The 21,009-nt window shown below is 33.9% G+C and overlaps 1 protein-coding gene across 1 annotated transcript; it reads right to left on the bottom strand.

Moving 5' to 3' along the window:
* Nucleotides 1-11,973: 11,973 nt before the first annotated feature.
* On the bottom strand, nt 11,974-12,448 carry LOC128127961 (uncharacterized mitochondrial protein AtMg00820-like). Its single transcript, XM_052766711.1, has 2 exons — nt 12,414-12,448; nt 11,974-12,304 (listed from the first exon to the last, which is right to left on the bottom strand). Exons 1-2 carry the CDS (start codon nt 12,446-12,448, stop codon nt 11,974-11,976), a joined length of 366 nt encoding a protein of 121 aa, XP_052622671.1.
* Between the last annotated feature and the right edge of the window lie 8,561 nt (nt 12,449-21,009).

Raw genomic sequence — 21,009 nt, 5'->3', positions numbered from 1 at the left:
TTCTATTTGCCATGTTCTCACAATTCAAACTATGAAGAGGGATGTCGTAATCATAATCGAATTTTGAGAATGCAATTAACATTTCCATACATAGAATTTCCTTATGTCAAATGTTTTCAACATAACATTCATATATGTCTTTCACTAAATTTGATGAAAAATCTCAATCGAAGATTTTAGAAATGAAAAATGAAGTATAAGTTCCTCTCCCTTAATTATAGCAAAACAATCTTTCAACCCTACAACTTTGCGAATTGAAAACTTTGTTTTCTATAATTAACATTGCTAACTTGCAACACTTACCATAATAATTATGCTCCCACTAGCATAACAATTATTATCTTACAGGCATAACAGTTATGCTCCCACTAACTTTGACATGTATCGAAAATCAGCTGGACTTCTAGAAATAAATACTTATTAACTTTCTTACCAAAGTTCAGATTTCTGATACGAGATGCTTCAATAAGCCTTTATCTAAGCTTCTCAAAGTCATACACCTTTCCTTAGATAGGTCACATGTGTGTCTAAACTATTTCAGAACTTACAACAATAAATTTGAATGTTTAGACCTTTTTGTTGGGGCATGTAAATGCTCCACAAATAATGAGTGATAGTTAGGTTGTATTTTCCCTTTATTTTGTATTGTTGGTGTAAATACTCTCCCTCCTATATAAAGGGAGAGTTGGTCATATCTTATTTTTTAAGCTAGCTCATTTCTTTTTCTTAGTAAGATTACACTTCTCACAATGTAATTCTAGAGAGAGAAAGTGGTGGGTTCTCCCCACCTAGGGAGAGTTTCTCTCCCACCATGTTCTTCATGAAATATATTATTATTCTCTCTTGTTCTTAGTCTTTTCTTATTAACTCATAATATGTTCTTCGTGTTCATACTTCCAAAAACACGATTAATCTCGAGATATCTTTCTTCTGCATCCACCATTCGTTATAAAAATGGGAACCTACAATTGGTATCAGAGCCGTACCTTGAAAATCTCACGATTAGTTCAAGGGAACGACTCCCGTTCGGTGATTATCTTGTGATTTTTTCGTGTTTCTGCAAGAAAAAAAAATTTCGGGTAGCAAACCAGAATTTTTTTTATGAAGTTCTTTCTTAGTTCTATTTTCTGGGTGATTCTTTCTCAATAAAATAAATTGTTGCTGCTGCTGCTCGTTCTATTTATTGCTAGAAGAAGATGTTTTTAAAAAGTTATTATTTTTGTTGTTGAAGAAATGAAGAAAAATGGGAGAAGAATATAATTTTGTGGTCTCTTAAAAAAGGTTGAAGATGTATTCCAGGGAGTTATTTTTTCTTTGGATGAGAAGACACAAGATTATGGGCTTATTTTCTTGAAGAAAGTGGAGAAAAGCATTTCTTTTTGAAGATTTTTCTTTCCAGCAACTTTCATTAATATGAGGTATGAAGCTCTTGATTCTCATATTTTAGTTGATGTAGATCCTCTAATTGAATTGTTTGGACGTAAGTTGTTGTTTGCATAAAGCATTTTGTCCTTGTTACTCTTTTGGGTAAAGAATGCTCCACTATTTGCTCCCTCAAAAAGACAAAAACCATGTGACATAGTCCAATCCCATCACCTTTTGTCCCCTAAAAACCCCCTGTATACTCTTCCTTTTGCCTTCCCAAAACCCACTTGTTGAATTAAATACTTTATAAAAAGATTCCCTTGTTAAAATATGAATAAATGGCCTTTGCGGTACCATTTTTCATGAAAAAATAGCATTTTTCGTCACATGTTCAACCCTTTCCGTACCCCCGAACCACAGCCAAAAACTGCCTACCGGAGTCCCCTGAGAAGCCTCCCCGCAGCCCCTCTTAAGCCTTGATCCGAAGCCGCTTGACCGCAGCCTAAACCCCCTTTGCTGATAGACTGAAGTCCGGACTCCCTACCGTAGCCATTCATTTCTTCAGGACCGAAGTCTTCTTACTCAGACCGCAGCCTCGGTTAGCAGTTCGGACCACAGTCTCGCATCCGAAGTGGCTTGCCTGCTTGCACCTACCGCAGCTACCCTTGCCCTCTTTCGCATCCGCAGTCCAACCTCCGCCTTCCACCCTCATCCGCACCCAAGACCCCCACCGCACCCACCTTAGACCCGCAGCCAACCTTATCCCACTGCAACCTCCTCACCCCGGTTCAGACCCTCCTAGACGCGCCTCCTACCCTGACTTCGGATCCCCTCCTTCTCCACCTCTCTCCAGCGCCCCCTTCTCCTCCCTTCAGCCATTCCTCCTCCTCCCCCTTCCTCCTTCTTCTTCTCCTCTCCTCCCCTCCTTTCTTTTTCCTCCCTTCTCATCATCCCCCCCCTCTTTTTTAGGCTTCTGATTTTTTTAAGCCTCTTTTTTATTATTTATTCACTTTTTTTATTATTTTTTTTTTCAGTTAATTTTTTTTAAACACATATTATTTTTTTTATTCAGTTATTTTTTTTAACGCCAATTTTTTTTATTTAGCCAATTGTTTTTTTTAACACCAATTTTTTTATTTAGCCTTTTTTTTTATTATTATTATAACCAATTTTTTTTTATTAAAACCAATTATTTTATTTAACACCAATTTTTGCCACAACCTACCCATGGATTGTCACATTGGTTATTCATTTCATGCCGGTTATTATTATTGGAAGAATACTCTTACCGCAGTCGGACTTCATATTATCTTTTGTGATGCTTGCACCGCAACGGCGATTGATCAACAAAGTTGTTTCGTATTCTTCACTTTATGAGATATTATGACTTGGTGCTCTTGATTTTTGGTTGACGAATCATGTATCTTGAGCATGTGGAATTTATTCTCTATTGAAGACCACTTCAAGTGTTCCGACACCGCAGTTTGGATATTTGGATATTATTTTTGGCACAACAGATTTTCTTAGCACGGTTTCAGCAACTATGTCACCCGCCTCCTCATGACCGCAAGAGTATTTATTTTACTCTTTCTCATTTCTTTTCGAGACCCTTCATACATCTAGGGAGAGATTCTCTTAGCTCTTGGTATCCGACACTCTCCATCCGATGATTTGTTGATTTTTGATATCCGATCATTGGTTATCAAAAATAGGGAGAGAATATCATCCGGATTTGGTTATTATTGTTTGAGTTTGGATTTTGAAGACTTCTAAAGACGATTATTTATTTAGTGATGCAATGTGGCACTTATTTTTGGTCTTCACGAATCAAATTTTTGGCATTACTCGATGTTTTCCAATTCAGATTATTTATTATTCGGACTCTACCACAGGATGATTTTGTGTTCGCATCTGGTTTAGTTCTTATGGTTTCACGAGTTTGGATTTGTGATATGTTGAAGACGAAGATTATTTTGGCGATGTGACGTGGCACTTATTTTTGATCCTTGGATCAAATTTTTGGCATCGCTGGACCATGTTTTTGGACTCACATTATTTTTATCCGGACTACATTTTATGGATGCTTCACATTTTTAGCAGGTTATTCTTTGAAGAATTTTTGGTGTATTATGATTCGAGAACTCGATATGTTTTTCAGACTTTTGAAGCCGAAGTGTTTCTTTTATTGGATCTTCTACTTGCTCATGGTGACCTCCTTCTTCGGGTGATTATGACTGGTTTGAAGATTTGGATCTTATTTTTTCTGCTTCATTGGTTGTGCTTTGAAGCCGAAGACCTTCATTGTTAGAGATTCATGGCCAGTTTCAGACTTCACAGACACTTTAGAGTTTCAGAGACATTTCAGCACTTGTATCACTTATTGTATCTCTCATCATTTGTAAGCATTTAGGGAGAGAATGTTGAGGCATGTAAATGCTCCACAAATAATGAGTGATAGTTAGGTTGTATTTTCCCTTTATTTTGTATGTTGGTGTAAATACTCTCCCTCCTATATAAAGGGAGAGTTGGTCATATCTTACTTTTTAAGCTAGCTCATTTCTTTTTCTTAGTAAGATTACACTTCTCACACTGTAATTCTAGAGAGAGAAAGTGGTGGGTTCTCCCCACCTAGGGAGAGTTTCTCTCCCACCATGTTCTTCATGAAATATATTATTATTCTCTCTTGTTCTTAGTCTTTTCTTATGAACTCATAATATGTTCCTCGTGTTCATACTTCCAAAAACACGATTAATCTCGAGATATCTTTCTTCCGCATCCACCGTTCGTTATAAAAATGGGTTGCTACACTTTTTCCATTTCTCACAATTCGAACTATGAAGAGGGATGTCGTAATCATAATCGAATTTAAGAATGCAAATATCACAATTGCTAACTCTTTAAAATCTACTTAGTGAAAGCGTTTCTTCACATTCATTTTCATGAGTTGGAAAGACACCTTATGACACTTAGATTTCTTTTACGGTGTATGTTTTCCTATCCATGTGAATTTGTCATAACCATAATCTTGAGACAAGGTTAGTAACAAATCCAAACTCATATGGACTGAACTTGTCAATCTTAATTTCTTGCCACCTGGCAACACAAGGGCCTGTCATTGCTTCCAAGTTCTTATGCAAACAATTGAGAACTCATAGAACTCACATGCATAGCCAACAAACTGAAATGGCCACAGAAACAAGAATATGTTAACACGATAGGTTACAAACCTCAAGCCGAGTGCTAGTGGTTAACAATAGGTTTATTCTTGATTAGTTCTTGAAACTTGTCAAGATCTTTAAGACTCCCACTGACCTCTTAACATATAAGATTCTTTTTGTCAAGAAACATTACTTGACAAACAAATATTCAAGAGTTAGTGTGGTTTCTTATCAAGACAAACACTTCACACAATTGGTCTTAGTTGGTCTTTGTTTTATCCAAAACATCACAACTTACCAATTTCAAATGTACAAAAGTAGAAAACATTTTACTCTACATTTGCAGATATGTCACTCAATATATAATCTTGGAGTATGACTCTAAGATATGATTTTGCAACGAAGTATGATTCCTCTTAATTTATTTAACCATTTCAACAATTCCTGATTCCTCTTATTACCCAAACAAATGCACTAAGGCATCCTTAGTGGATCAAATTGTGGTATGGTTTTTATAATCATTAAGATGATCATAAAACATGATACTCAAGTACTCTCCCATCTTTTCAGATTGGAGAAACTTTTATCTTTCTGCCTAATTTGATTCTTCTTATTCGTCTTGCTATACATTGAAACTTTTTCCAATGACTCAGAATTATACTTAATCTTGTAAGCATAACCATATTTACTAACTTTAGTAAACCATACAAAATAGTCTTATCGTTCTTTGTGGTGAACCTGACCAGCGCACAACCACGTGTACCCGATCCCCTAGTCCTTCACTTGACTCACATATACATGTGAGCAAGGAATTAGTCTTAATTTCCCAACGATGAAGGTTCTCATTCATCATACAATACAAGTTGCATGATTTCAAGTTTCTATCCAACTGAAACTTGGATGATGAGAATCTTTCCTTATTTGGTAAATTTAGACACTACAAAGAAAGAATTAACTCCATATTGCTAAAAATAAAAACATCAAATTTTCATATATGCCATTGCAAGGAAATATAAAATAAGATAAAAGTTCAAAATTTTATTTATTTATAAAATGCATAAATTTTTTTCCCTTACAATGCAATTACAAATGAAAACTATGTTATTACAAATTTCTAAGAAATCTATCATAACTCTTAAGCAACAGCTAAAAAATCAGATCATCGAACCATGCGATTGAAATCCATTTCTTTGCGATCAAATTCAGCCATACTATTTCCTTTAAGCATCGTTCTTTGATTTTGCAAATCATCAAAATGTATTCTTATCACATGATGTATTAAGAATCTACAAACAAGAACTTAATAGAATTAGATAGTGGACTTACCTGAAGCAGAGTCAAACTTTTTGACTTTACCATCCTTATGGTCCTTCAAGTAAATACGGTAGCTTCGCAACCAATGTCCCTTCTCTTGGCAATAGAAACAAATGGACTATTTGGGAATGGTACACGGGACAATCTCAAACTTAGCTTTTCCCTTTCTCTCAGAAAGAGAAATCTTTTCTGGACTTCCAGTGTTTCCATTGTCAATGTCCATGGAAGTTTGGGAAGCAGATCTTCCAATCAAATTTGCATTTACAGTTCGCCAAATCATTGTTGATTCAGCAGCAATTAGCAAATATGTAAGATCAATAAGGGTCATGTCGCGGTCTATCATATAGTAGTATTTAACAAACTAACTATACGACTCAGGAAGTGACTGAAGAACCAAGTCAACAGCCAACTTCCTCGACACAACGACTCTTAACATTCCTATCCTGTCAATGTGTGACTTCATCTCCAAGACATGTGCATACACAGACCTTCCATCTTGGTGTTTACTAGCCAATAAGGCTTGAGTGACCTTGAACTTTTCAAGTCTTTGAACTTGTGGGTTAGGGAGAATAATTGGAGGAGGTCGAGGAAGTGAAGTATGATATTGTGTAATATCATCTTCATGTGAAAGCTTTTTTTTTCAAAAGATTCGGGAAGACCATAGTTGTCTGAACTAGACATCTATAAAGGGAGAAATTCAAGTTAGTTGATTTAAGTCCTTAATATAACACCCAAAATGAAATATTAAGGATAGGACCTAACACAATATTTTACAGTTTCGAAGAGGGATGTCGTAATCCAATTGTAAAACATTTGAAGGTAGGTAAATGACGATTTACCAATTTTTACCATGAAAAAAAAGGAAATTGATTATTAAGTTTTAAATGGATTGAAATTCCTAGATTCTTTGAGATTCATTAAAATTTTCAATGGCATGTTTAAATCTCGATTGTCCCCTTCAAGTTTGTGACTGGGATGCTGATGATCTCAAACAAGGTGTGAATAACCATGCAAATTAGCTTGGTACACCCAATGTTACAAATCACCTAATCAATGTGTCGGTTAACCACACACGCTCCATTGATCTATGATTAACATCAAGTTACCCTTTTCCATGCACAGTCAATTCCATATTAGTGTTTTAGTTAAACACACACACTCCACTAACGACTTAACAGGGTGCAAAGTGCAATTTCATGGATTAGCACCATTTTTATATTTTCCTATAGTAACTAAGATTGGGAATTTAAAAAAAGTTTAATTACTTTATATTCATCATTATACTTTTAATGAGGGAGAATTAATGTCTTATCCTACCCCTTCGTCTAACGACCCTCCACCAGTCAAGGAAGCAGTGGGTGAGAGTGGACACCCATTAAACCACCATTTTATAGGCAGTAACTTTATACCCCCCCTCTTGTTGACCGCCTTCATGAATGAGGTCTACTAACAGTAAGACTGAGTTGTCTTATACATATATATAAGTATTAAATTTTAATATTATAAAGTATAAGGGTTGAATTTTAAACTTTTAAAATTCTAAGGTTTGGAATTTAAATGTTTCAAAAGTGAGACTTTACAAATTCCAAAACTTGAGAGCAAGTTTTGAAACTTGTCAAAACTATTCGTATCCATAACTTATGAGTTTAATGTGTGTTTTATGAAAAGACACTTGATAATCCATAACTTGAGTACAAGTTATGGAGTTCATTAAAAACATTTATGAAAAGACTTTTCATGTTCCATAACTTGAGGACAAGTTATGGAACTCATTAAAGAATATTTAGATCAATTCTAACAAGGAAAAATAATCATATAATATTCTATTGATCTAATCTAACTCATGTAGCAAGGCATTTCATATCAAATAAGACAAATAATTAACCTATTATCTTAATATTTGACAATTGTCCTTTCATTTTCATAACAAATGAGTTTAATGCTATTTTAATGTATGAGACTTTTCATTTTCCATAACTTGAGGAAAAGTTATGGAGGTCATTAAAATTCATTTAGATCAATTTTCTAAAAACTAAATTATCACATAATTCATTATCTAACTAAGCTCATAAACAAGATAATTTCAAGTCAACAATTTATAAGCTATTTTGTTTATCATATAAAAACAACAATTATTTTAAAATTTTGAGAATTATCTTGTAGTTGGATGAGTAAAAGCACTACTACATCATAAAAAAACATTTCCAACGATACAAAACAGTTTGTGGTAGTGTTCCCAATCCGAACCAGGCCAGAAACTCGAAACTCTACAACCAGCTCCTACTACTCAACAATTGCATGAACTGGACTTGTCGAGTTGCTCTTTTACTGAGTAGACTCGTCGAGTCAGTTCATGGACTCGACGATTTCAGCAGTCAAAGGCTAGAAATTCGACTTTTTCAACTTTGAAAAATTAGTGAACATCAAAGATAATAGAAAGCAACCCAAGTCTCTGATACCACTGTTGTGTTTTGAGCACTATACCACTCCTATGGTGCATATGCAACACTCAATGCTTTGGATCTATGCTTTGTCTAATTATACATGCATTATCATTTTTCCAAAGCATTGTCCCTAACTAGCATACAATTGAACAATTGAACGATATAACTTTTTAGATAACTTACCTCTTAGTAGGACTTGTAGTTCTTGACCTTTGAAAGCTTGAGCACCCTAAGTGGGATGCCTCTAATGGTTCATAAACACCATATGAAAGAGGAGGCTTGAGAGAATAGGTTAGCAAGTTCAAAATCGTGTATCACTCTCTTGGAATGATGGGGCAACGATTTTGGCTCTAAGCGACTCCATTTATAGTGTGACAATTGATAGGGTTACACTTTGTAAACCCTAATGACCTTTCACATACTTAGGCTCCTTGGGTTAACCTCCATGGACTATCAAGAAGTAGGCTAAGTCAAATAGAAAGTGTGTGTAAACAATAAGTAATGACTTGCTTTGTGAGAGCTCAGTTTCTAAGATGTCAAGGCCAAAGAACAAAAGACAAATAAGGGCTGCACAAGACTAAAAACCAGAGGCAGCGCTAAGGTCCCTATTAGCATTAGTGCTAATTAGCAGCCGCTTTTTTTGGAAGGCGAATAAAAAAAATAAGGATGGTGCTTCTAAGAGGAACATGTATTACCTCATTGGTTTAGCCCATCCTAAATAACCATGGATCATTAGCCCATACTATTAGAATCAGTGATTTAGAATCAATCCATATATATTTAATTAGTCTCTTTTGATCACTAAATTAATTCCAAATTAATTCTTGATCATTACTAATTAAATAATATCATTTTATATTAATAGATTATACTTGTAATATATCAATAAATCATAAATAACCTTATTCTCAAAAGTCTATCCTATCATATTGCACTGATGAAGGCAACCCAAAAGGACCATGCTACAATCGGGTAGGGATCGATCTTATCCCAGTTATAGTTATGGGCTTAGACACCAAATCCAACAAGAATTGTATGAAGTAAGTGTACATGGGGTAGTGGGGTCGAAAAAGGAAATTTCTAGAAAAAAATTAAAATTTTAAAAATAGATTTGAAATAATAATCTAAAAATTGAATCTAGTGATAATTAAAACTTAAGTTACTAGTGTTGCGTGGGATGATCCAATGCGAGCTCAAATGTTTTATTGAGCCAACATATGTGATAGTATATTTGTGGCTTACCAAGTTTTAGTGAAAAGTCATAAGATATGAAAGATAATATGGTAGTTTATATAGCATATTAAGTTTTGCAGCCTGCACCTGAAATCTATCCAAGAGAGCTTATGTAGTCATTGCACTTAGGCTAATACCTGTAACTAATAAAGGTTGAAGTTAAGCTCCCTTGCTTAAGCATGTAGGATATGAGTGAAAAAATGATATATATATATATATATATATATATATATATATATATATATATATATATATATATATATATATATTAAAAAAAAAAAAGAGAAAGTTACAAAAAAGAGTTGTAAGAATTTTGGAGCTATCAAAGTAAGCACATCAAAAGATCAAAATTCTGAAGAATCAAAAAGTTGAGGATACCAAAAATCAAACAAAAAGGTGGTGCATTCGAAGAAATCAAAGAGAAAATATCAAAGAAGTGAAGAATTCAAGGAGCTCCATATCAAAGTTGTAATTTTCTAGATTATGTACGCTTGGGTAGCTTAACCAAAAATACATTGAGGTTAACAAAGATTTCTGATGATGGATTCGGAGGGATGCAAAAATGAGTTTCATATAAGCTAAGGGGTGAAGTTTCGTAAGGATTGTGAGTATTTAGGATTAGGAAGTTTTTAGGAACCTTAGACACAAATATACGCATTGAGATCTTCCTATAATGGCTGAGTTCAAAATGGATTGTTTTATGTGATATTGGTGATGAAAGTTTGACTTAAATTAATTAGTTTTCTTGAGGGCAAGCAAAAGATATGTGTGGGGAATTTTGATATTGCCTTATTTATACATATTTTTTGGGCAATATCTTAATAAATTTTAAGTAATATTTTGCTTATTTGCAAATATATTTCATACTTATTGAATGAAATTGTATTTTGCAGTCAAAAGGAACACTCTTGAAGAATATGGACCAGAATTGACAAGGATTGGAACTTTGGATGATTGAAGATTAAAATAAGAAAATTTCATCGAAAAAACGAAGATCACGACGTGGCAATCAACCTCATGATGTCAAGAGGGTATTCTAGAAGATAACTACGTCGGAAGTCAGAATCCTTACCCGATACATATTTTTATCAAAGTCACGGCGTGAAACCCTAATTGATGTTGTAAGCCACATATTTTCCGAATCTATAAATACTCTTTCAAACATACGATTTAAGAAGCTTTTGGAGGACTGTTGGGAGTAGAGGCATTCTGAGATATTCGATTTAGAGTTCAGAAAAGTGCACCAAACAATCCTTTCAAGGAGAATTTGCTTGGAGATTAAGAGATTGAAGAACACAACATCGTCACATCAATTTAACATACTTTAACGATGTTGATTTATTTTGAACTTATGTTTTAGTTTTCAACCATGAGTAGCTGAATTTAGTTGCTTTCGTTTAGCTAGATGATACTTTGACTCTATGGTTTAGTTACTTAATTTAATGTATTTTAATAGTTGGTTTTGTGTTTGTGTTTGATTATTGTTACCTAGCATGTTAAACTGGTGATTTTGTTACCTAAATTCAAGTTATGTGTAGCTTAGTGACAATTAAATTACATGAACTTGGTTAACTAGTGATTTAGTGACCATTAAATTACTAGAGCTAGGATTGACCAAATTTGAGATAAGTGATAAAAGTAACAAATTTTTGATGTGCTGGAGAACTTTAATTGTGACCATAATTGTGTTTGCTTAGACAAATCTTACATATCCCATCTATAATTAATAATCAATTTTGTGTTTTGCTTGTGTATGACCATACAAGGTAGTTCATGAAATGGTGAAAAAATTATTAAATTTAGACTTGAATTGCTAATTACATAATAATTGGTAACCAAATTTAATAATCCATAATTAGTAACTAACCATAGAGGAGAAGTGGATTCGAACTAAACGAAAGTGTTTTTAGTATATTGATTAAAATCATTAGTTAAGTGTTTAAGTTTGTCTGAACTCGAAAACTCAGATAAAACCCCTTCTTAAATTTTGCTTGTTTTAGGCTAACTTTTAGTAATTATTTAGTTAATTAAATACGCTCCCTGAGTTTGACCCCAACTTACTTTACTATATTCCCTGCTCCGAGGAATATTTAAACCGAAAAAGTTACTAATTTTACCCATCATGCTCATTTTGAAATGGCTTTTCATTAATTCCTCAAATTCCTTAGAGAAAGAAGGGTCAGTTGAACCAAAGATAATGTCATTGACATAAATTTGAACAAGCATCAGATGATCCCCTACTTTCTTTCAAAATAAAGTAGGATCAACTGATCCTTGTTGAGATTTAGAGATATTCAGAAAATTTGTTAGAGATGCATACCAGCTTCGAGGTGCTTGGTTCAACCCATAGACTGCCTCTTCTAAAATATAATAGTGAGCGAGATACTTATCGTTAACGACACCTGGAGGTTGATTCGCATACACCGCTTCGTCTAAAACACCATTAAGAAATGCACATTTTACATCCATCTGGTAGACGTCGAAATCCTTATGATTGCATAAGCTAGAAAAATTCGTACTGCTTCAAGTCTTGCGATAGGGGCAAAGGTTTCCTCATAATCAATACCTTCTTGTTGAGAATAACATTTTATGACTATCCTTGCTTTGTTTCTAATAATATTGCCTTCTTTGTCAATTTTGTTCTTAAAAATCCATTTCAGATCAATTGTCAAAACATCTTTAGGTTTAGGAACCAAAATCCAAACCTTGTTTTGTTCAAATTCAGCAAGTTCTTGTTGCATTGCAAAAACCAAATTAGGATGTTCTAATTTAGTCTTTACTGTTTTGGTCCTAATTTCAAAATAAAAAAAATTAAACATACATAATTCTTGATGAAAATTTAACACCTTATTTTTGGCTCGAATTTGGGCTCGTGTCAACTCACCAGAGCTTGGATCACCAAGAATCTGTTCTTTTAGATGATCTCATGTCCATTTGTCCATCGATGAATATGCAAGATAAAAGTCTAAAGTTCCATCTTCTAAGATTTCATCAGCATCCGAAAACTTCTCCTGCAATTGAGATATTATAAGTTACATCTTGAAACTTATTATTTGGAATATTACCATCATCATGATTCAATCTACATGGCTTCCCCTTGACTAATGGATTTGTAGTGTGATGCTCCCCCTCGACATCATTATGGTTAGGAAAGTGCTCCCCCTCAACATCAGCATTGTGAGGCATGTGCTCCCCGTCAACATGAGAATCTTGTCTTTCGTTGTGAGGCGAAGAAATCAAGTGATCCCCTTCCACTTGATCATCAATCGAAACTTGCATTCTGTCAACATTAACTCTCGAGGTTGATGAAGAATGTGCATCATTTTCTTCAATTGAAATTGTCGAATCATCATAATGTTTCGAATCTTCTAGGATTCGATTATCTTCAAATTTTATTTCAACATTGATAGCCCTATCAGGAATGACAGAAAATCAGATCAAGATCAATATTGAAAGTACGCATTTGCTCAGAGTCAACATTTGATTTTGTAATAATTGTTTTTTGAATTAATGAATGTTCAACTCTCTTGACATAATGATCAAAAATTGTGAGATTGAATGTTTCTTCTAGCTTCCTTGTTCGTTTGTTCAACAACCTATATGCTATAAAATTTTGAGAATATCCTAGTAAAATTCCATCATCAACTTTCAACTAACATTTGGAAAGATTATCCTTGTGATTTATGATAAAACATTTGAATCCAAATATATGAAAAAATTTAACACTACGTTTCCTTTTGTTTATAATTTCATAATGTGTTATGTTAACATGACGATGAGTGAAAGAACGATTTTAGATAAAGCAAGCAGTCAAAACCGCCTCTGCCCAAAAGTATTGTGGCAAATTCGCATATGTAAGCATTATTCATGACACTTCACACAAGGAAGCATTTACCCTTTCGACAACACCCTTTTTTTGCGGTGTGTATAGAGACGAAAAATTATGAAAAATGGTTAGTTCCGTCAAAAATGAATCTAAAATTTGATTTTGAACTCCGTTTCATTATCACTTTTTATCTTTCGAATTTTCCTTTTTAAGCTCAATTCAATGTTCGTGGTAAAATCAATTATCACTTTAGCAGTTTCAGACTTCTGTTGAAGAAAGAAAACCCAAGTAAACTTTTAAAAATCATCAACAATAACTAGTATGAACTTCTTCTTACTCAGAGACTCAATAGTCGAAGGTCTATACAAGTCAATGTGAAGAAGTTCTAAAGGTTTAATGATTTTTGAATCAATTATGATCGGATGACCTTCAAGATGTTGTTTTCCCTGTTCACATGCAGCACACAACGAATCATTGTCAAATTTCAAAACAGGTAAACCACGAACAAGATCATTAACAACAAGTTTATTTAAATTTATGAATTTTAGATGAGAAAGACTTCTATTCCATAACCAACTAAGATCCGAAGATGTTTTCGATAGCAAACATACTGAGGGAATGTCCACAATTGGTTTCAAGTCAAGAGTGAGCATGTCTCCCTTTCGTTAAAACTTCAGCAAAAATCCCTTCGTTTCCTTGTTTGAGATTATACTTCCTTCTTCATCACAAATAAATTGATTTCCTGTTCCAACAACTAGTTGTGAAACACTAATCAAACTGTGCTTTAAACCTTCAACATAAGTAACTCAATTCACCATGAATTTTCCATTCGTCACTTTTCCATAACCTTTGACTTTACATTTCTGATTGTTTCCAAACTTGACAACTCCAACATTATCCAACTTTCGAAAATCTCTCAAATTTTCCTTTCTCCCAGTCATGTGACGCAAGCATCCAATATCTATGTACCAATTTTCATCATATTGCTCGTCACATAGTGCCTGCAATCAGTTAAAAGAATTTAGGTCCCTAAGACCTTTTAGGTCCTTAGACATTACTTTGAAGTATATTGTGCAATGAAGAACCTAAAACCCAATTATGAGCTTTTGATTTGAAATTGTCAACTAAGTCAACTTCATTTGCTTTAGACATCGAAACATAATCATACAATGGGGAAGGTTCAACTTTGTTTTTCTCTTTTTCATCCATTTTTTGGGTAACATTATGTTTCTTTTTTGGAATTTCTTTCCACTTTCGCACTGTTGGTGTAGACTCCTGAGATTAAGTACTTTCATTCATTGAATCATTCAAGTACTTCTCCTAAGCATTTTGTATTTCCTCTTGAGAATACTTTCGGGATTGACATTGTTTCCTTTTCCTTCAAGCCAATGATTGATGTTCCTTACATCACTTCTGCCTTTCGTGAATGAAGCTTTTTTATCTTATGTTTCGAATCAGGATTTGGAAAATTTGGGTTTTTAGGTTTAAAAGGCTGAATCTTCATTCCTATAACTTCCAATTTCTCAAATTGTCATTTGGAAAATGACCTTTTTGAATGATTTTGAAAAGGGTTTTGATATCGGTTTTGATAACCAACACCATATTGTTGAAAATCTTTTTGATTTTGACCAAACCTTCTTTGTCCATGATTTTGAAAATTTCTTTGTAAACCATTTTGTCGAAATTTATTTTGGACAAGATTTTGATTCTTTTAAAAATCATTTTGTTTTTGAAAATTTCATTGAAAAATGTTTGCATTTTGTGAAAACTTATTTGCTGTTTCAGGAGATTTTTGTTTAAAAACATTTTGTTTGTGAAAAGCCTTTTCATTTTTTCAATAGGCTTTATTTTGTGCTTTTGATTTCAAAATTACATTAGCAGAATTCAAATTCTCTACTCCTCTTTCGAAAGTTTAGGTAAAGACTCAACAAAATTTTCCTTGTTTTTATTATCAACAACAAAATTTTCAGATTTCACAGCCCAATCACATTTTGTTTTATTTTGAAGTTCAAAATCTTTTGACTTTTTGTTCAAACCATTTTCGTCTGTGTTTTGATTTGAATAAATACCTTCTTTCGTCACATTCACATTGTCTTCATTTACCAACTTGTTCAATTCAGGAGTTACACTATCACCATTTCCTTTAATAACAAAGACTTGATTTGGAAAGACAACATTTTCTGAATCCTTGAACCTAGGATAAACCACTGCATTTGATTCAAGATACTGTTTTCCTTTGTCTTTCAACACTTTTGTGTACTCCTTTGAATCTTCGAAGACTTGATCTACCACAACTCTTGGAATTGGTTTTCCATTTGAAACTTCATCCTCATCGCTCACGTAATCCTTAACCACAACAGAATCAAGAGAATCACAGGTTTTGGATGTCAAAGATTGATCATTGTTTAATTTCGACACTTAATCATTACATTCTTTGCCTTTATCCATTGAATGGACATTAATGATAGACAATTGTGAGCAATCGACACATTTATCTTCCTCAATTTCACTGATATTGTCAGAATTATCTTCGATATCAGCAAAATTTTGTTAAGAAGCAAGTGTCGACTTCTCAGTCATGTTCAAAATCTTGACTTGTTCATTTTTTTGTTAAAGTCTTATTTACAATTTTCACAAGATCATCAGTATTCAGAGATTAATTAATATCTAAAATACCATATGGATATGAATCATTTAGAATTTTATTGTAATCTATTATCTTGCTTTCACAGTCATATGTGGTTTCGTCTATCTGTTCTCTTTTAAAAGCAAGAAAATGAAGTAACTTTTAATGTTTTTCATCACAAATCTCAGCAGAATGATAAAGTTCAGTTAATTTTGCATACAACCTTTTAGCAATATTACAAAAAGTGTTTCATTTTTTTACAAGCATAATATTGTCAATTAGAATAGAGTCTCTATCTATCAAAAAATTAGTAATCCTTAAGTTTAGAGATTCTACTAAACACTTATTTTCTTGTAGTTTATTCTTAGCTTCATAATAGAGGGTTTTGGACTTTTTTTGCTTTACTAGTCGTGGAGATAACATGTCGTTAAGATAAGAACACGTATTATCAAAGTCAGATAAAACATCATTAAAAGAAGATGAAGGAATTTTAAATGAGGTGAGACGATCACGTACCTTTGCACTCATTAATGATTTGATCTCGTCCTTTGACACAAAGCATCTCCCTGCAATTCTTTCTTCATCATCTTCCTCGCCCTCATCATCAACCTCCTTCATTTTTGCATACAATACACCATGTGTGGGATGGCGCATTTCCTCATCATCTGATCCTGAAGACCAGATTTGATATTTGCCCTCTTCTTCATCTTCTCCTCTAGAAACTAGTGAAACATTCTTTGTTCGAGAGCGAATCTCCTCACTCATATCAACAGAATAAGCCCCTTCCTTACCTTTCTCCTTCTTCTCTTCTTTCTTTCTTAATATACAATCTTTCGCTAAGTGATTGTAACCATTACAGTAGTTACAATTATATCTAGAATAACCCTTCAACTTAAATTCCCTCTTCTTCTCATTTGAAATCTCCACCTATTTCTTTTCTACCTTTACTAATTACTTTACAAATTTTCCAGTCTAAGATACACCCTTGCCCTCAGAATTATTCTTGAACTTTCCATTAAATGGCTTCTTAAAGAATTTCTTGACCTTTTTATTTGTGTAATATGCAATTTCTTCATCATCGGAGTTTAACAAGAATCCTTCATCAATATCCTTATCTTCTTCTTCGAATTTTAATTCCTTTGCAACAACTTTCGACACCAATTCCAACGGTTCTCCCATAATCAATTTACTTTCTTCAGCAATATCATCAATTTCACTTGCATGTGCTTTCAAGACATTGCATAGATTTGCAAGAGAGTAACCATCAAAGCTTTCTTGTGTCTTGAACATCAAACTTATATTTTTCTATTCCTTTCTTAATCCCACGAGGAATGTGAGATTGAACTCTAGTGATGAACTTTTCACTCCATAGCGAGTACACTTGAAGATCAATTCATTCAATCGACCATAGTATGATTCGATTGATTTCATTTCCTTCTGCTTAAATTTTCCCAATTCAAGCAAGCATTGTTTTACAAAAATCTTCTTTGTCTTCACACTTCCTTGATATTTCTCCTTCGGTGTATTCCAAATTTGCTTTGTAGTTTCACATCCTTTTACATAATTGTAAACTACTGGTGGAAGTGCACCACGTAATGCACACATACATTTCTTATCGTTTTCCTGCATCTTGCTTCTTCTTGTGATCATGTCCTCAGAAGTTGCAAATGTACGAACAACGACTAACATATCTTGACTAAATGGTCCTCTTATGATGGTTCTCATCAGATCTTCATCAATACCATTCAAATAGTCCTTTATCCGGCCAGCCTATTGTTTATAGTACTTTAGGGTCAACATAGGAATTTATGTTGTTGATCCAAGTAGATGAGAGAAATTAGTCATCTTATTCATGTTCAAGTTTTCCATTCTTATACGGATCTTAGAAAAAAGAAATTTCTGAATCCAAGAGAAATCAAAGGGAAATCAATGAGAAATCAATTAGAGATCAATAGCTCTAACACACAGAACACAGAATCGATACAAATCAATCGAACGAAATAAGTTTTTAGTTTCAATCTGTGGAAAGTTTTTAAACGGAACTATCAATTCAAAAAGATGAAAAAAATATGAAAACTTCAATCGAGATATGAATCCTGCTCTGATACCAATTGATGCATGCCAAAAATTGATTTAGAACCAACTAGATTCAATAAAAGTTGTAAAGGACACAAGATCAATATAAGATCTGTTTGGCTCTATTCAGTCTAAAGAGTACAAGAGAGTTTTCTGAATACAAATGAAATTGACACTAAGTTCATTACCCTCTACTCTATGTACTTACCCTATTTACAGGGTACAGAAGACTAACAAAAAAATTACAACAACTAGACATTCGACCCAACATGTTCTAAATAATTTTGAATATGTTAAATTTGTTGAGTTTTTTACATTGATTGTTGTTACATTGGATACCAAAGATTAAAATGTTTGCAACTGATGTTCCAATTTTATATTTACACATTTGATCACTAAGTTTTCGATTTGTGAAGCATATTAAATTTGTTAGAATTTCTTCATTTTTACTTTTAATGTTGCTACATGATTTCCTGGCATCGTATAACCCTTTTCATGGTGATTTTTGATTGTAGAAACCATTTTGAATCAACTTCCATGCCCATTCATATTTATGTTTGGTACTGTTTATATATGTGGGTGGTGTCGATGTCAACCATTTTGGTTTCCTGCTACACGTACATGGACAGTATAGTTGGGGCCCTTAAACAGTGGTTGGTAATATAACCTTTTACGATAAGAAATAGCGATGTACTTTGCTTCATTTACCAATATAGACAACATATTATATTTTTTTACCTATAATAGCAACCAAAAAATTTCATTATCTACATTTGTTGCAAAATGCAAGTACTGATGAACACTGAGTATATTACTATTTTTTGTAAAAAGAATACGACCATGAAAGTGTAAGTGATTTATTATGCTTTTCTCATATTTAACATCAAAATTTTGTTATCAACATAACCGATTTTGTATGTGAATAAAAAAATGGTTTAAACTATGTTGATATATCAATTTTATTAATTTGTTTTATAAATGGTTATCACATAAAATAAAATATTATTTTAACTATAGTGGTTGTTTTAACTATTTGGTCATTTTAGTTAAGTATTTGGTAATTACAAAAACCGATTATATTTTTTTGTTGGGGTATGAAGTCTTGTCCAACATGGAGCATTTGGATCATGTTCATGGAGCATTTGGAGCACTTGGAACTCAACGGAGCATTTGAGGTTCATGGAGCATGTGACAAAGGAATGGATCTTCTGAGAAAGGAAAGGATCGAGTGCCAAAGGAACAGATCACGTATAAGGGAGTTTGGAGCACCTGGAAGAGGTTTGGAGCACTTTGAAAAGGTTTGGAGCACTTGGAGGGATATGTAGTAACAAAGGGTCCTTGTTGCGCTATTTGATAAAGGGATGGGCCAAGAGGGATGCTCTTGCGCCATGGCAGTTCCTTCTGCGCCATCCTGTTCTCCTCTTCTGCCATGATGCTTCTTGTAGCGCCATGCATGGCCTTGTTGCACCATGCATATGCATGTTGATCCATGGTGATGTTGTTTCTCCAAGATTGATGTTTGTGCACCATACTTGATGCTCTTGCGCCATTTATTTCCCTGTTGCGCCATCTAGGTTTGATGTTCCACCATGAAGAAGTTGTTGCACCATCATGGACCATCTTGGTACATAATGCGTCATATTGATTCCTTTGTTGTGCCATGTTGATCCAAGTATGCCTAGAAGATGATGATGCTCGAGAATGTTCCCGAGGATTCTGCATGGCGGATTGTGATTGGTTGTCACCATTCATGCGCCTTTGGTAGGGCTTGGCCCATTAGGGTTTTAGCTTTGGTCCCTCAAGTATAAATAGGCTCATACCCCATAATTGTAAATTGGTAGATTTATGTGAAAGCTCAAAGTGAGATACAATTTTGAGTGTAATTATTCCAGAAAGTTAACAAAATCCCTTTCTCTCTCTCTCTCTCTCTCTCTCTCTCTCTCTCTCTCGTTCGCCCGTGGACGTATGTCACCTTGATCGAACCACGTTAAATATCGTGTTCTTTTGATTTACATTTTTTAGAAGTTTTATGAGTTTACCAAAGTTTGTGTTTCAATATTTATCTGAAGTGCTTAACTTGTTTTGTTGTCTCCCAACAAACTAGTATCAAAGCTATGGCTGAATACGGGAGAGTTAAGATTGACAATTCAATGGAAAAGATTTTTGTTTCTAGAAGATTCATATTGAATACTACCTCTACCAAAATAATTTACATGAACCGTTGTGAGAAGACAAGTTGTTACTTATGAAGCAGGTGGATTAAGAGTTGGTAGATCGGCATGAACTTTGTGTGGTGCGTTTATCATTGGCAAAGAAGATTTCTTACAACATTTGTAATGAGAAGAAAACTTATGGGTTGATTAAAGCGCTATATAACATGTACGAGAAACCTTCAGTGGGGAATAAGGTTCACTTGATTCGACAATTGGTAAATCTGAAGATGAAGGAAGGTGGCTTAGTGACTCATCATGTCAATGAATTTAATTCAATCTTGTCAAGGTTGACATCATTTGTGATTAAATTTGAAGATGAAGTCCAAGCATTGCTACTATTATCATCATTACCCGAAAGTTGGTCAGGAACAGTGACATCACTCTACAGCTCAGCTGGAGATGCCAAGCTGACATTTGAAGGCATATGTGACTTAATCCTTGGTGAGGATGTGCATAGATGAAGTGTTGGAGAATCCTCTAACAATCTTCTTAGTACTGAGGAAAGAGGAAGGAACTCCAACATAGGGAGTGGGGGTAGAGGAAGATTAAATTCGAGGAAGAGAGGTGTATCGAAAAACAAGAAGGACATCGTCTGTTGGAACTGCACAAGGGCTATTTCAGGAAACAATGTCTGAAGCCTCCTGCAGACAAAGGCAAGAATGAGATGAACATTGCATTAGACACTGAAGTAGATGCTCTTATCCATGCAGTTGAAAGCTTAGTTGAATCATGGATTATGGATTTTGGTGCGTCA

This window comes from Lactuca sativa, chromosome 8 (assembly GCF_002870075.4).
Source record: "Lactuca sativa cultivar Salinas chromosome 8, Lsat_Salinas_v11, whole genome shotgun sequence".
NCBI classification, from domain to species: domain Eukaryota; kingdom Viridiplantae; phylum Streptophyta; class Magnoliopsida; order Asterales; family Asteraceae; genus Lactuca; species Lactuca sativa.
The sequence above is the reverse complement of the archived record's forward strand: the minus strand, read 5'-3'. Positions and strand labels throughout refer to the sequence as shown.

Excerpts from the sequence above, each read along its gene's own strand:
- LOC128127961 (XM_052766711.1), bottom strand. The coding sequence starts at position 12,448 with ATGGACATGAGATCATCTAAAAGAACAGATTCTTG. Across the intron at positions 12,305-12,413 it reads TCTAAAAGAACAGATTCTTG|GACCAAAACAGTAAAGACTA; the intron begins GTGATCCAAGCT and ends TTTTGAAATTAG.